This window comes from Ochotona princeps, chromosome 24, assembly GCF_030435755.1.
Source record: "Ochotona princeps isolate mOchPri1 chromosome 24, mOchPri1.hap1, whole genome shotgun sequence".
NCBI lineage: Eukaryota > Metazoa > Chordata > Mammalia > Lagomorpha > Ochotonidae > Ochotona > Ochotona princeps.
In genome coordinates, this window is record NC_080855.1 from 7,971,791 (window position 1) to 7,987,515 (window position 15,725).

Genomic DNA, 15,725 nt, shown 5'->3' on the forward strand with positions numbered 1-15,725 from the left:
TCCTTCTTCCGGGTCCCACGTCCGGGCCGCCCGGCCGGCCTGGCGCGGCCTACAATGGACGGCCGCGGGGTGCAGGCCCGCTCCCTCGGCGGCGCCGCCAGTCCTACTCACCGCGCGCGGCGGCGGCGAGGCCCCGGGCCCGTCTCCCGGCGCGGCCCATGCGCTCAGCAGCGGCGGGGCGGGCGGGACCCGGCGGGGGCGCGGCCCGAGGCGGCCCCCATCGCGGCTCGGCGGCCAGAAAAGGACGCGAGGCAGGCCGCGGGGGTGCCGCCGAGGCCCGGCCGCCCGCTCGGCGGGACGCGGCTCCGGCCCGCCTCCTCCGGCCGACTCCAGGGGCGGCGGTGGCGAGAGAACGGCCGGGAGCCGGGAGCCCGAGCCCAGAGCGCCGAAGCCCAGGCCCGAGCGCCCCCACCGGCGCCGCCCGGAAGTGCGGGGGCGGGGCCTGGAGAGCTCGGACGAGGGGCGCCGTGGGGGCGGAGTCTGAGGAGCGCGGACCTGAGGCGGGCTGCGGGCGGAGCCTGGCCGGTCGGGGGCGGGGGCAGGGCGGAGCCCAGGCGCCGGGCTCGGCTGAGGGGCGGAGCCCGCAGGCCAAGGGGCGGGGCCGAGGCGCCGGGGGCGGGGCTGACGGGGGCGGGTGCAGGAGCTGCAGCGGCGCTGGTCCAGCAGGCCGTGCGCCCGGTGGCGGCGGGCCCCGAGATGAAGGCCCACGTCGGGCCAGAAGCCTCGGGCAGCTCCTCCTAGTCAGCCCTGGACGTGGGCCTCTCTCCCAGACCGTCGCCCTGTGTAAGCAGTCACCCAGGGAACGGCAGCCAGTGGTGGACCGCCTATCTGACCTGGTCACAGCCTGCCCTCCCCTGCCACGTTTTTCTCCCTCCAGGAGTGCTGTCCCTCAGCTGATCGGGACGCTGAGCTGAGCCAGATTCCACGCTCCTTGGCCCCACAGTGACCCCTGTGGATGCCCTGGCTGCGCCAGGAGCCACAGCCTCACAAGCTGTGGGCTGGAGCCAACCCGGAGCTCCCTGGGCCAGTCCCCTAACCACAATTCTCCCTGCCCCCTGGGGAACCCTCAACGACTGTCCTTGACGCTGCTGTTGGGGTACAGCTCACCGAGGCCATCCTGAGAGCCAAGAGGTATAGTTGCCATTGCACAACAATCTGCTGGGCAGACCATGGCTTGTCACCCCAATGCAAGGCACCTGCCCACCAGCCGAGGGACACAAGGCCACACTCCCGGTCATATGCCCATCACCAACAGCTCCCCAAGAAGGCTGTGCATACCAGGAATGGCTGCCCCTGGGAATTTCATGCCAGCACGATGGCCCTCAACGGCTCCAGAATCCAAACCTGTGCAGAACATTTGGGGCTAGGCACCTTCTCGGAGGCCACAGCTTCAGCTCTATAGGCACCTGCTCACTGCCTCCCCACTGGCACGTGGGACAACAGCCTCTGCCATGCTGAGCATCCTAGCCTCAGGCCCCAGGTCACATCCAGTGCACTCCCAGGCTTTCCAAGCTCATAGCCCACAGGGCACGACTCCTAGCTCAGGGCTGCCTCCAAGCTGCCCCACAATGTGTGCTGCCTGGGGCAAGCATGCTACAGAGACCTCAACCCTTGCCTGTGTGTGCCCTGTGCCAGGCTTGTTGCATTCCAGCCTGCTGGAGACCTGGCCCATGTCCTGGTGTCACCAGCCTTAGCAAAGCTGGGCCAACATGAGCCCACTGCTGCCTGGTGGCAGGTGCTGGACTGGACAGCAGACAGGACACAGCAGAGTCTCCATCAGATGAGGGCAGCCTGGCCGAGCTGAGCAGACAACAGGGCCTCTTGACCGGCAACCCCACCCCACCCCACGCTCGCCTTACTTCTGTAGAGCTGCTGCTGCAGCCAGGCCAGCCACCTGGTGTTCTGTCCGCGGCCATCTTCCTCCTGGCCCGTGCTGATGAGTGTCCGCAAGCCCTGGCCCCGGAACAGGGCCCTTGGGCCTCTGGCTGTTCGGGACCCCTGCCCTGCAGGACAGGAAGGAAGTCAGAAAGCAGAGGGGACTACAGCAACCCTGCTGATAGGGGTCCAGGGGTGGATCTTGGGGACGGGATTGTCCAAGCAGGCCGGAGGGGGTGCAGGGACACCTCCGAGAGGCCAGCCTGGGGAGAGGTAGAGGTAGGCTCTAAGCCTGGGGACGCAGCAGCACTCTGCTCCCCCTGGAGGAGGGAGTGTCCTCTGGGATGCAACCACACCTGAAGCTGGGAATGGCTGTCTCTCTGGGAGCCAGGATGAAATCAGCAAGGGCGGGGGGGGGGGGGGCGCACAGGACAGCCAGAAGGCAAGTGTGTGCCTGGTGTGGAAGCTGCTTCTAGAGGGGACGGAGCTGAGTGTTCTGCCCCAGGAACCCACAATCGTTACGTGGGGACACACACTGCCCTCAGGCGCAGGCCCTGGGCCTCCCAGGGTGGGGAAGCTTCCAGAGCCACATTCCCTGTTCCCTGCACACTGCATCCTGCTTCCCTCCAACCAGCGGCTGGCTTGGCAGGTATAGGGTGCAGGCACAGGAGGACCAGGCCCACCTCCCCAGCCTCTGCTGTGGAGTCCCTACCATGCTGCCCATCTGAGGCCTAGGAGGGCAGAGAATGGCAAGTGAGGGTGGGGGTGCCAGGTCCAGGCACCCTTCTTCTGCCACCCCAGCACCCACCTCCCTGGAGGTGTATGTTGGCCTGTGCCTGGGTACTATGGCTCCTGTCAGGCAGAATACCAGGTCAGTACCAGACATCCGTGGGAAGGGGAAGGCATCACTGGCCTCACCTAACATAGTAAGCCTGGCATGAATCAGAGGAGGGTGGTGCTCAGCCTGGCTTCCAGAAACAACCAACTGCAGTGTCCTCACTCAAAGCCCCAGGCCGCTCTGACACAGGGGCACACCTGACCCCTACTATCCGCTCCCTGCAATGCCCTTCCCAAAAGGCTTCTCCAGGCCCTGGGAGCTTGCCACCTGAGGACCATCCCCTGCTGTCCCGAGATGTCTCTCTTGGCTGCTAGGAGCTGGGGACTGCCACAGCCATGTCCTGAGCATCTCTCTGGCCGCTTTGTCGCCATGGAGTTGACCGTGCAGACAAAAGTACACTGGATTAGCCACAGCGGATTAAAAGATTTGCTCCTTGGAGTTCACTAATAACCTGACAATTGAGGCCGACAGAGGCTTTGAACTCTCAGGACATGCCTGCCACACCAGCCAAGCCTCTAAGGCTTCCAGAAATTCTTCTCCTCCTGGCCCGTGCTCCTGTCCTGCCAACTGCCCACGGCCGGGCTGCACTCCCCAATGGCTTCCGCTGGGCAGGGCCCTGAGGCCGAGACAGCAAAGGTGCAGGTGGGAGCACTCAGCCCAGGCAGGACCACCTTCCCAAGGATCGACACTCCCTCAGCCCAGCCCATCTGCCCCGCAGCCATCCACTTGCATCGCATACAGCCATAGCAGGGACATGGGAAGTGTGTGAGGTGACCGTGGCGGGTTGCAGGAACCCGGTAGGCTGCAGCCTGCTGTTGCATGTCGTGTGTGCTGGCTCCACGGCATGCACTCCTGTTCACATGCATACACATCACACAAACGTGCCCCCCTTCATCTCCAAAGGCAACGCCATTGGCCAGTGCCCAGACCCCAGCTGCTTTCCCAGGGCCTGTCCTCTGGGCTCCGAGTAATGGGATTTGGCGACTGATCCACCCCAGTAGGCTGCCCTGTTATAGGTAGACATTTTCTTTTCTTTTTATCGCTTTTTTTTTCTTCTTTCTCAAGAAAAAAGAAAATCACAATGCTTCCTAAACTGCACTGACCCGATACAGCTTGCCGCCCAGCCCCGAGTGCGATGGCCAGCACACCAAGGACGGCACGCCAAGGCAAGCTGGGGGTCTGCAATGCTTCGCGCCGCCGCCTTTGTCTTTGCAACCCCACCTCGGGAAGTCTGGGGAGAGGTCCACGGGTGAGAGCAGGCTGGGCTACAGCCAGAGAACAATGGGCGCCAGGGGCATGTCCACCTGCACACCTGTCCACCCGGCCGGCTGTCCACCCACCCGGCTTACCTCACCTGCCCGCATCCCGCTGTCCGCCATGATGGGCTTGGTTGTCCGACTGAGCACTTTGAGCCACTCTAGCACCCGGTCCCTGCTTGGCCACTGTGTGGCTGGGAGGCAGAAGCCTGCAGCTCAGGCTCCCACTGCCGATTGGCTGAGGGAGGGACCAGATGACGGCCTCGAAACCCTATGGTAACCATAGCAACCAGCCCCTTTAGACACCGCCACCCTTGAGCCACTCGTGCCTGCTGGGGCGCAGGTGGCATCACCAGTGGGCCCGTGCCAGGGTCCCCTTGGAGGGCAAGCCGGGTGTGGCTGCATGATAGCTGCTTGCACAGCAGCTGCTGAGGGTCTGGGTGTATGCTCCATGCACGCCTGGTGTGCAGGGTCTTGGGCCCTCTCTTGGCCTGACTGCAACTACTACACTGACCACCTCCCACTGGCCATGACAGCAGCGGTGACCCCTCAACCCCATGGCAACCCTTCCTGAGAGGATTTCAGGTCAGGCTTGCCCCAGGGGCTGAAGGGCAGGGAGGACTCTCCATGCGCAGCTGCCTTCCCTGTACCAGCTGACCAGTCCACTCCCCTCTCAGGACCCACTGCCTGTAGACTCACAAACATGCCTTCGGAAGACCCGCCCCCTGGTCCTATTTCCTTTGAGATGGGTCTTTCCTAGTTGTGCCAAGAGCCTTGCTTCTCAACCAGGGGGAGAGCCATCATCACCTTGGACAGGGACCACGGCTGGCCTGTCCACACGCCCCAGAAGTCAAGACACCTGGGAAGGCCTTCTATGAGCCTCAGGAGGAGGCTGGCAAGGTGGCACAGAGTTAAGCTACCACCTGCAACACTGGTATCCCACAGGGTGCTGTTTGAGTCCCCACTACCCCACTTCTCATGCGGCGGCCTGTGGATACATGCGAGAAGGCAGCAGCACTTGGGCCAGGCCATTCCACTAGAGCAATGACAACCCCTGGGAGCTTAAATAGCCACTGAGGAGGGAAGACCAGGAGAACCCAGGGTCATACACTCAGGGGGTCCTGGCATGCTGGTTGGGGCTGACATGGGGCTGCTTGGCAGGCATCCTGGACTTGACTCCAGGGTCCCTCCCACTGGCCTAGCCCAAAGCTACCATCTGCTGGGCCCAAGGGGGCTGAAGGGTGAGAACGGTTGTTTTGTAGCAGGAGCTCGGCCAGGGTCAGGGGCCCCTGCTGCTGACACAACATGGTGGGCATCAGAAAGGGACTCTTATGAACTGCAGGGCAACACACAACTGGACTTTGCATCAGGACCAGAAAAAAGGTCCAGTTGTAGGCAGGTGGCAGTGTTTACATGGGCAAGGCAGAGGGCAGCACAGATTGAAGGCGGAGACAGCCAGGGTACAAGGCTCTAGAAAGATCCCACTGAGGTGCAGGGTACCCTCTGTGCACCTGAGCAGGCCCTGACCCCCACATGCAGTAATGGGACACGCTTGCACCTGAAGGTCCACTCCTATAGCTGGTCTCTGGGATACACATCTGGGCTCTCTTGGCCTCTGAGTACTGGAGCCGATCAGACCCCATTGGTTAGGGGTCAATGGTATAAACTGAGCTGTCAATAGAGCCCCTACTGCCTGCACCCCAGTGGCTGCAGAGCTTGAACAAGTGGCACTCCCAAAAGCAGGAGTGGATACAGCAAGAAGTTGGCAGGTGTGCCAACAGCATGAACACATGTATACAAGTCTGCACCCATGTGAGCAGGCCCCATCTCGCCAACCTTAGAGGCAGCAGAGTGCCACTGACCCAGCCTGTTCGGGGTCCGGCCGGACCTGATTACTGTTTTATTTGTAGGAGAGAGGGGCTTCCTTTTTTTTTTTTTTTTTTTTTGTTCATTCTCGGGGCTCTTAACCTTTCCCGAGTCAGGGGTTTATGCCACCCAGCATCCTGCAAGTCTCAGCTGCTCTACTTCCAATTCAGCTTGCTGCTGATGGCCTAGGAAGGTAGCGGAAGATGGTGCAAGTGCTTAGACCCTGTACCCAAGAGGGAGACGCAGAAGCAGCTTCTGGGCTGGTGCCATCCAGGCTGTTGCAGCACTTGGGGAATGCAGCAGCAGACGGTTCATGCAGGCAACTCAGCCACTGCCCCGAGTGCCCTTGAGCAGGCTGTGGGTGGGGTAGGTAGGAAGTCTGAAGTGACCTGAATCCAGAGCAGAGTGAGGGCTGGGGAGGGGACCTCCTGCTCCCCTGCAGCCAGGGCTCACGTCCTGGGCCTAGAACCATCTACTTCATCTTCCACTTGTGCTCTGGGCAAGATGTGGACACCCTAGCTGGCAGGCAGGGAAGGCATGGGACAGCCACTGGCCAGCTGGAAGCCTCATGGGGACACCCACTGCAGGCCACTGACAACCTGTCCCAACAGTGCCCTCACCTGCCCACAAGTGGCCACTGCCTCCCAATCTTCTGATTCTGAGAACGTTCCAGAACATGCAGGGAAGCGGAAGTGGCAGGGGTTAGCACATTCGTCATGTGCCCCAGGACACTTTCACCCCGATGTCCAGCGCTTGCCTGTGGATGGGTGGCCAGCCCTTAGGCAGCAAGTTGTGGGGGCGGGACCTTCGAAGAGAACTCCAGAGAAGCACATACACCCTGGCTCAAGCTTTACTTGCTCCCTCTCCACAGGCAGCAGCACGGGGCCCTGCCCCGGGCCTCAGCAAAGCCCACTGCAGCCCAGGGAGCTGTGTGGGAGCCACTCACTGTCCACAGGCGACCCTCAGTCAGCCCAGGCTCTAAGTGAGTCCACGGCGTAAGGGCCCACTGAGGACGGCTGAGTGCTGCTCGCTCACTTCCTGCTGGCCGTCTTATGGACCACTGCGGGCTCCGAGAGCGCCTGCTGCTGCAGCCTCTGAATCAGCTCCTCCATGTAGACCTTGAACAGTGGGACGGGGTCCTGAAGGGAAGATGGGGTCACCATAGACAGTGGGCACACTGTGGGGAGCAGACAGGCACCCAGGGGACTGAGGCAGCACACACACCCCTCTCATGGCCCACAGCCCCCACATCCTCTCTCTCACACACACACACAAACACACACACACACTCCCCTCTCCTGGCCCACAGCCTACACTGGCCCCCCACCTTCTCCCCACCCCCTCATACACACACACACACACACACACACACAGAGACACACCCTCTCCTGGCCCACGGCCTACACTGGCCCCCACCTTCTCTCTCTCTCTCTCTCTCTGTCTCTCACACACACACCCTCTCCTGGCCCACGGCCCCCACCGGCCCCCACCTTCTGCTCCAACAGCCGCTGTTTCTCCATGGCCTCCTCCAGTGTCAGGCCAACCCACTCAGCCTCGGCCTCTGGGATGACAAACTCCTGGCAGGTGGACAGAGGGCTCCGTGAGGACCCGGGCCCAGCCGGGGGCCCAGGACGCAGGGGGCATGAGGCCGTACCTTGTACTTGCCATAGATGGCTGCCCTGCGCTGGGGGTCGTCTGGGTGCAGCTGGGGGTCCTGCCGGGCCAGCCGCAGCAGCATTCCTCGCTTCAGGTCCATGCCGAACTTGGAGCATAGGTCCTCCTTGGGGGTCTGCAGGTGCTCCCGTGAGGCCAGGGCTCTCCCACCCCCAGCAGGCCCCGGGCAGCGCCCTTACTCCCCCACCCCGCTTGCCTTCAGGATGTAGAAGTCGAAGCCAAAGGCTTTGTCGATGAGGTCAAGGGTCCGCATGGTGACCATCACAGTGAAGGTTTTGTCCAAAATCTCGCTGTACAGCTCCCGCTCAAACAGCTGCGGCTTCCACACCTTCTTCACCCTCTTGGACAGCTGGGGAGGGGGCGATGGCGATTAGGGCAGCAGTCCACCCTGAAGCCAGCATCCCAGGCCCTCACCCCTCACCTCATCCCCTCCAGCCCAGCCCCAAGAACACTATCCCCAACACTCGCCTCTCACCTCGTGCCCCCTTGTCCAGCATGCCCGGCCCTCACCCCTGACCCAGTCGTCCCCCCAGTCCAGCATGCCCGGCCCTCGCCCCTGACCCAGTCGTCCCCCCTGTCCAGCATGCCCGGCCCTCGCCCCTCACCCAGTCATCCCCCCAGTCCAGCCCCCAGGACAGCATGCCCGGCCCTCGCCCCTGACCCAGTCGTCCCCCCAGTCCAGCATGCCCGGCCCTCACCCCTGACCCAGTCATCCCCCCAGTCCAGCATTCCCGGCCCTCGCCCCTCACCCAGTCATCCCCCCAGTCCAGCCCCCAGGACAGCATGCCCGGCCCTCGCCCCTGACCCAGTCATCCCCCCAGTCCAGCATTCCCGGCCCTTGCCCCTTACCCAGTCGTCCCCCTTGTCCAGCCCTCAGGACAGCATGCCCAGCCCTCGCCCCTGACCCAGTCGTCCCCCCTGTCCAGCATGCCCGGCCCTTGCCCCTCACCCAGTCGTGTCCCCCCAGTCCAGCCTCCAGGACAGCATCCCCAACACTCGCCCCTCGCCCTGTCGTCCCCACTCACTTTGTCGTCCCCCACGTATCTGTAGCCCAGGATCCAGCCCTCGCCGCCCCACAGTCCTCGCTGGCACTCGGGAGGATAGTGGATGGGGATGGGCACGTCTTCCACGCGCTCCCGCTGCCCGTTCCTGGGGTTGACCCTGAACTTGACCCCGTGGGGCCGGTAATGCACGGGAGTGGGCTCCCGCGTGTCCTCCAGAGCGCGCAGGTAGTGCGCGGGCAGGCGGGCGCGGATCCCTTCCCGCAGCTGCAGCCGCCTCCACAGGTGCACTGGAAACTTGTGCAAGGGCATGGCTGCGAGCCGCCCCGACCGGGACCCAGGACCCCGGAATGCGGACCCCTACCCCAGCCCGCAACCGGAACTCGAGCCGGCCCGCCCGTCGGCCCTGCCGCAACCGGAACTCGCACCGCCTCCCGCCGCTGACTGGCTGCTACACTAGTCCATCTGCCCATTATCCCCACGCACTTCCTGTAGCTAGCGGCCGTGGAAAACATCTCGCTCCAGGCAAAGTGCACCCCGTGTCAGCCCCACAGGACGAAGGTGAAGATTGGGCTTGACAAGGATGATCGTCCAGCCTCATACCGAGTATTGAAGAAGTTTATGGAAAATGCACAATACACAAAAACCTACACATTGATTTAAAAATCTTCTTGCACCAAAATAAACTTTTAATTCAAATTTTTCATTAAAAAAAGAAAAAAAATCATAGAATATTAAATTCATCAATTATAGCGAAATCAGATCTACATAAAAATATATATGAACGTCTTGGAATCTCTGACCCCTGGAAACACCCCCTATATCTATATATATATGTGTAATATTTCTCATGTACAAGCCTAGAAAATGCTGTGGTGGCCAAGAGCAAGGCTACCAGCAGAGCCCTCGGCACAAGCTGCCCCTCAGCCAGCAGCAGGGACTCCTCCCCAAGCAGGCTGACTGGCAGCACTGTGTCTTTGGGGAAGGGTCCAGGGTGCCCACCTGCCTTTCCCCTTCCCCAGGCAGGCAGCCTTCAGGTGGGGGTGCCCCAGCACAGCTTCTCAGAGAAGAGGGGCTCTTGGTCCACAGTGCTACCCATCGATCGGGCAGTGCTGACCGCCTGACTCCCCGTGCCCAGGGGCAGCAGGTACCTGTGGGGGACACCGGCCAGGCAAGCAAGCATGAGAGCGCTGGGCAGTTTTATTTGGATGGAGATGGGAATGCAGAGGGACAGCCTGTCATGTCACGGTGTACAGCTCATCCCGGTCATTCCTGCAGATCTGGTAGTGGCAGGGGAGCTTGGGTGAGCAAGCCCAGGGCTCAGTGCGCTGGTCACGGGGCGGAAGCAAAAGTGCGGCGCTGGCTGCCAGCAGGACATGCCAGATACTGTGGGTGTAGTAGTAGTTGTCGTTGGTCATCATGGATGTGTAGATGGTAATGCCCACAGAGGCCATGCAGATGCCCGGCAGGAGGAAGAAGGCCCAACGCTGCCAGGATGTAGGGTAGCAATGGTGTCTGTGTCCACAGCGGTACACCTGGGGGTGAGGATCCAGGAGGGACACACAGGAGGGGTGTCACGGTAGAGGGAGGGACACACATGTATCGCTGGGGAACAACAGTGGCTGTGGGGCGAGGCGGTACCAGGCCTGGTGGCTTACCCACATGGAGGCCATGATCACAAAGGCAAAGAGACAGGGCCCCATCATATTCCACATGCCCCTGCGGTCCATCTGCAAGGACATGGCAATAACCAGCGTGCCGAGGAGATACAGGACCTGGGCAAGACACAGGCATGGCAACAGGTTATGAGAGCCTCTGGGGCCGCCGTGGGGTATGGGTCTCATGAGTATGGGGGATGGGGTCTCATGAGCGCATCCACCCTGCAGCTCCCCACAGGCATCATGCACACAGAGGGCCCCAGAGCTGCTGCCCTGCCCGGTGGCCACTCACATGTTTCAGGGCAGTCTTCAGCCGGGCCATGCAGAGGACCGTGACCCAGGCAGACACGCCTGAGCCCAGGAAGTCACAGTACTGCAACGTGTCATAGCTGAGGATACACAGCACGGCCTCTCCCGGCTGGTCACAGGCATGGTAGAACTGGGGGGCAGAGACGGGGCATGAGCAGGGGCGCAGCTCCCCCTGCCCCTCTCCATCTCCGCCGCGTACTCTACCGTGGAGAAGAACATGGTATAGCAGTAGACCGAGGCCTCGACCAGGAGGGCACGATGCAGTGAGACGGCAATGGGCACCAGGAACATGACGTTGCTAAGTGTGAGCAGCAGTGCAGCCACCCTCTGCTGGGCTGGCGTCTGTGCAGTGCTGTTATCCGAGCAGCTCCAGCCGCGCCAGCCTGGGGGCAATGGGGTGGCTGAGGGTGGCTGGGGACCAGGGGGCGGGGGGCACGCTGGGCGGATGGGCCATGGCAGAGCTCACCTGCCTTACAGCTACAGCCGGCATACAGGTAGCCGTGTCTGCGGAGCAGCAGGCACTGGCCGTAGCGCCCACAGTCATTCCAGCAGGGCTCCAGGTACACGGAGGTCTCCACAGGCAGCATGACCTGCTCGCAGTCCCTGCAAATAGGTTGGGGCGCAGCTGCAGGAGTCCACACGTCAGGGCTGCCACCCCAAGGAGCCCCCGCCTACTCACTGGGGGCTGTCGGGGCACAGGAGCTGCAGGGAAAGGTACCAGGTGGCAGTCTCTGGATAGGGGATGATGAGCTTGTCTGAGTACGAGGAAGGGCTCAGCGACAAGGCATGGCCCTGGAAGAAGGCTGTGGGACACAGGGCCCGTCAGGGGTGGCAGGCGGCATGGGGAGCCGGCAGGGCCCTACACCCGGAGGCCACCCAGCCCTCTACCTGTGGTGCAGCTGACTGAGGTGTTGAAGCTGAGGAAGGGCGAGGCCACGGTAACGCAGGCTGCCACCAAGGTGCCATTGGCTAGGGTTGTCTGCAGGGCAGGCTGGGTAAGCTCAGCTCCAGGGCTCTGGCCCCAGCCAAGGTCCTGCAGCTTCCTGCCCAAGCCTGCATTGGGTGCAGCCCCAGAACCCGACAGTGGGGCAATCCCAGGATCCCACTTGTTCCCCCACAAAACCTCTGCCCCCAGCTTCCCAGGCTCCCTCACACGGACATCCCCCCAGCTGCTCCCTCACACGGCGGACCTCCCAGCCACCCAGGCTCCCTCACACGGATGTCCCCCAACCGCCCAGGCTCCCTCACGCGGATGAGCCCTTTCCCTCACACAGATGTCCCCCTCAAGGTCTGTCCCTCACTGAGATGAACTCCTAGTTCTCCAGGTTCCCGCACAGGGAGGCCTTCTCTGTCCAACCAGCCCTCACATGACGCCTCCCAGCCGCCAGGCCCGCCTGCTGCGGTGACTCAGGCACCTGCTGGCCATGGGGTACAGTACCTGGTTGGCCCGCAGGACGACAGTGAGGGAGCCCCCGCTGTCCATGCCCGTGTTGAGGCGCAGTTGCATCAGTGAGGGCATGCCTGAGCGCACCAGCACCATGATGCCGTCCAGGGGCTGGAAACGCACAGACATCACGTCCAGGTCTTCCCGTACTACCGGGTAGTGCAGCAGGCAGAACGGGTCACCGCCTGCCCTGCCAGCCTGGGCGAGCTCCTGGCCACCAGGCCCCAGGGCCAGCTGCTGGGCAGAGGCATTCCCACTCTGATTCAGAGGGTTCTGCAACAGTGGTTCAAAGGGCACGGTCCAGGGCCTGCAGGCTGAGGGAACAAGAGGCTTAGCCTGTGGTCAGGGGGCAGAGCCAGGCTCCCACACCCAGGACAGCCCACCTGTAAGTACAGCAACAGCACTGAAAGCCACAGATGCACGAGGTCCTGCCAGACTCTCGGCCATCACATGCAACCACTGGTCCCAGGGTGGAGAGACCAGCAGCAGGTGGCAGGATGGGGTGCGACCAGCACATGAGAGCATCTTCTGGAAGCTGCCGGGAGAGGTGGCCGAGCCCACGGAGAGACGCACGGGGCAGCCTCCACTCTGGTTGGATATACAGCCCTGTAGCTCCAGCTGAAGTTGCTGGGTGTACTCGGGGATGAAGACTCTGGTGGGGGGGGGGTTCCGAGAATTTGGCAGGACACAGAGGCACCACCACAGCACCCGACCAGGAGGCTGGGGCCACCGGCAGAGCAGCCACCCCCCAACCTGACCAGGGGACCCTGCTCACTTGAGGTAGTTGGGGTATGAGAAGAGAGTCTGTGCAAGAGGCACATCAGGCTCCATGATGGAGAACTCAATCACCCGCGTGACCAGCATGTCAGGCTGGAAGACGTATGCACAGGTGGGGACGAAGCCCTGAGTGAGGACAGACACAGGCGGGACACTCAATGGGAAGGGCAGGTACCAGTGAGGACACAATTGGGATTGAGTGGGAATGTGGGGTGATGTCAGGGGTGACCCAGCCCTGCAAGGGAACAGGGTATGTGTGTACATTGGCACATGTGTCCATGCATGCGTGTGGTGTGTGTGCAGAGCGGGGGGATCAGTGAGGTTGAGTTGGCAGGGAAAGGGCAGGGTCTAGAGGAGTAGCCAAGGTCCCACCTCTGAAAGGCAGCCCCTTACCTTCACTTCAATCTTTTGGGAGGACGGGGGTAGGTGGGCGATCACAAACCAATCCCCGGGTGCTGGGTAGGACATGTTGACCGAGGCATTGCCCAGCAGCATCTTGATGTAGAAGGACTGGGGCACCAAGGTGTCATCCGGGAATCTGGTGCCCAGTGGGTTGATGACAGGAGGGGCACCGTGGCGGAAGTGTCTGCAGGCAGACGAGGGGTCAGGTGAAGCGCCAGCCAGCCTTCCCGGGCGGCCGGGGTGGGTGCTGCCTGCAGGGACCAGGGGCACCCACACGGTGATGTTCATCTCGGAGCAGGCCAGGCCGCTGTCCCGGGAGGCCTGCAGCAGCCAGCGCAGCAGCACGGTGTCACGAGGCACGTGGAAGCGGAACAGCCTGGCGCTGCCATACCAGCTGTAGGTTGACAGCTTCTGCGGGGCCTGTGAAAAGTGCTCGAACACCAGCCCGGGCTCTGAGGGAGATGCTGTGTCAGCCGTGCCCCACAGGCCCCACGAGCCTCCACACTCTCCCAGCACCCGCAGCCCCTGCCGCACCCTGCAGCTCCTGGGTGCCACCCAGAGGACCTGCTGTGGTTCTGGACTGTCCCACACCTGCCAGAGCCTTCCCACTTGTGCCACAGTCCACAGCACAAAAGGGCATCCTCCTTGTTGCCCTGCGTTTGTCAGGAGCTGCCAGTCACCTGGCCTCCCCTGACTAGGAACGCCGCACAGCAAGCCTCTGACAGCCCCTGCCCCAACTGTCCAGCCTGGGAGGGCCTCCCAGGACACCCCATCTCCCATCTCATCCCCTCGGGACCTCTCACAGCCTGGCACAGTGGCCACCTAGGCCATCCTCCTGGACAGAGGCGAGGTAAAGGCCTGCTCAGGTGAACCACAGCACCCAGCCTGCCCCAGCCCAAACTGCTGCTTTCCCAGAAAGTGCCTCATGGAGGTGAGGGTAGGGCGATCCTGACTCTCAGCATGGTCCGGAGGGGTCAGCAACTGCCCCTGGGGTTCTCGAGTACTGGTGCTGCCTGAGGAGGAGCACCACTTTGAGGCCCTGTGGCCACTCAGGCCTGAGGCCCTGGACAGCCTCAGGCTTGTTGCACTCTTCCCGGGTCCTGGCTGAGGTGGACAGCATGTCCTCTGGGTGCCCTCCTGCTAAGGTTAATGAGCAGTACAGCTCTGGAGACAGGAATGTGCTGTGGAGCAAGCAGGGCTTGGCCACCCAGGAAGCCTCCCTCCTCCCATTGTGAGGGCGCGGGGACTACTGCCAACCTGCTGCCCCCTTCCCTAGAGGCCCCCAGAGCTGTCAGATGGCCCTGTCAGCCACTGGTCAAGCTTGCAGTGGAGGTTGGGCTGGCTGGGTCCACTGAGGATTCATCCCAGGCCGCCCACGTGTATGCCCCTACACCTAGCAGCTGAAGGCCCCAAGGCTGCACAGGACAGAATGGAGGAGGCAGGAAAGCTCAGGGAAGCATGTCAGGTCTGCCAGCAGCTGCTCTAACCACCACCAGGGCAGGTGCCAGGGCCTCTTTGCCCTTGAGCACACAGCCTGGGCACACCTGCAGATCACACATCTGCTACCCAGAACCCAGCCTGTCCCTGGCACCCACCCTGAAACTAAGTGGTCCCAAGCCACCCCTGGCCTCTGGAAGGGTTAGAGACAGGTCCAGGCATCCCTGCTGGCACAACACACCCTCCAGAGACACACAAACCCCAGCCTGTGCTGGGAACCAGGCTAGGATATGCACCTGCTGCACACCCGGCACCAGGGAGCCGCCAGCCTCATAGCCCCCAAGGCTCCTGCCAGGCATCCCACCCGGGTCACCAAGTCCACCGCCCATCCCACAGTGACCCAGGAGCCTGCTGCTCCCAGGGACGAAAAAAAACAGGGCAGCAGGCTCCAGGGGAACAACTTAATCAGGTGTTCGATCCTCTGGGAAAGCTGCCTCTCATGTGAAGCGGTGCCAAGTTCGGAAACCAGGAGGCACAGCCCGGGAAGAAACTAGAGCTCAGGGAGGGAGGGCTGGCAGCAGAACCGGAGGGACGGTCAGGGCCACAGGCTCATCCCCGAGCTGGACCCGGAAAAGCAGCATCCTCACTGGTCCAGCCACCTGGCCCGCAAGCAGAGAGAGGAAACACAAAGACAAACTGGCAAGTCCGCGCCCCCCACTCCAGGTTGGACCCCAGTGGTCCCGGACCGCCGGGCTGCTCGGGTCGCTGTTGAAAGTGGGCGCCGGAGCTCCCAGTGCCCGGCCGCCCGGCCCGTAGAGCCTCCACGGTAGGGGGGACGCCCGCAGGTGCGGGTAGGTCGGGTTGGACCTGAACGCCTAGGGAGGTGGGGCGAGGGGAGAGGAGCCAGCCCCGCTCCGGGACCCCGCTCCGGGACCCCGCGCCCGCGCCAGGTGAGCGCACAGGCGCCCCCGGCTCAGTCACAATCCGCGCCCGCACCCGGCGCTCCGCGCGCCCCCAGCCCGAGCCACGGGTCCGCGCTCGCTCACCGCTCTTCCCGCCGTCGCCCGCGGCCAGCGGGGGCCGAGCCAGCAGCAGCAGCAGCAGCAGCAGCAGCAGCAGCGGCCCCGTCACCGCCCCCGCCGCGCCCCCGGCCCCGGTGCCAGCCCGGCCCATGGCTGCGCGCTCGGC

At 62.9% G+C, this 15,725-nt stretch overlaps 3 protein-coding genes across 6 annotated transcripts in view; all 3 read right to left on the reverse strand.

Annotated features, from left to right (window-relative positions):
* AXIN1 (axin 1) overlaps window positions 1-257 on the reverse strand; it is a 33,321-nt gene extending 33,064 nt beyond the window's left edge. For both annotated transcript variants that reach the window (XM_058680400.1, XM_058680399.1), the window contains exon 1: window positions 112-257. The gene's annotated coding sequence lies outside the window, so the exon portion shown is untranslated. The remainder of the gene's footprint in view (window positions 1-111) is intronic.
* Window positions 258-6,672: 6,415 nt separating this feature from the next.
* Window positions 6,673-8,855, reverse strand: MRPL28 (mitochondrial ribosomal protein L28). The gene is made up of 5 exons (XM_004596784.3): window positions 8,535-8,855; window positions 7,706-7,858; window positions 7,490-7,624; window positions 7,326-7,412; window positions 6,673-6,974 (listed from the first exon to the last, which is right to left on the reverse strand). Exons 1-5 carry the CDS (start codon window positions 8,820-8,822, stop codon window positions 6,867-6,869), a joined length of 771 nt encoding a protein of 256 aa, XP_004596841.2. The 5' UTR covers window positions 8,823-8,855; the 3' UTR covers window positions 6,673-6,866.
* Window positions 8,856-9,692: 837 nt separating this feature from the next.
* Window positions 9,693-15,725, reverse strand: PGAP6 (post-GPI attachment to proteins 6). Of its 3 annotated transcripts, none has more exons than XM_058680406.1 (13): window positions 15,584-15,725; window positions 13,375-13,552; window positions 13,092-13,284; window positions 12,697-12,824; window positions 12,305-12,573; window positions 11,916-12,235; window positions 11,366-11,456; window positions 11,157-11,280; window positions 10,944-11,080; window positions 10,682-10,860; window positions 10,461-10,607; window positions 10,169-10,285; window positions 9,693-10,045 (listed from the first exon to the last, which is right to left on the reverse strand). In XM_058680406.1, exons 1-13 carry the CDS (start codon window positions 15,708-15,710, stop codon window positions 9,749-9,751), a joined length of 2,307 nt encoding a protein of 768 aa, XP_058536389.1. In that variant the 5' UTR covers window positions 15,711-15,725; the 3' UTR covers window positions 9,693-9,748. The 3 variants fall into 3 exon arrangements, with proteins under 3 accessions (XP_058536389.1, XP_058536391.1, XP_058536390.1); XM_058680408.1 differs by lacking the exon at window positions 15,584-15,725 and adding an exon at window positions 13,897-14,044; XM_058680407.1 differs by lacking the exon at window positions 15,584-15,725 and adding an exon at window positions 13,692-13,755.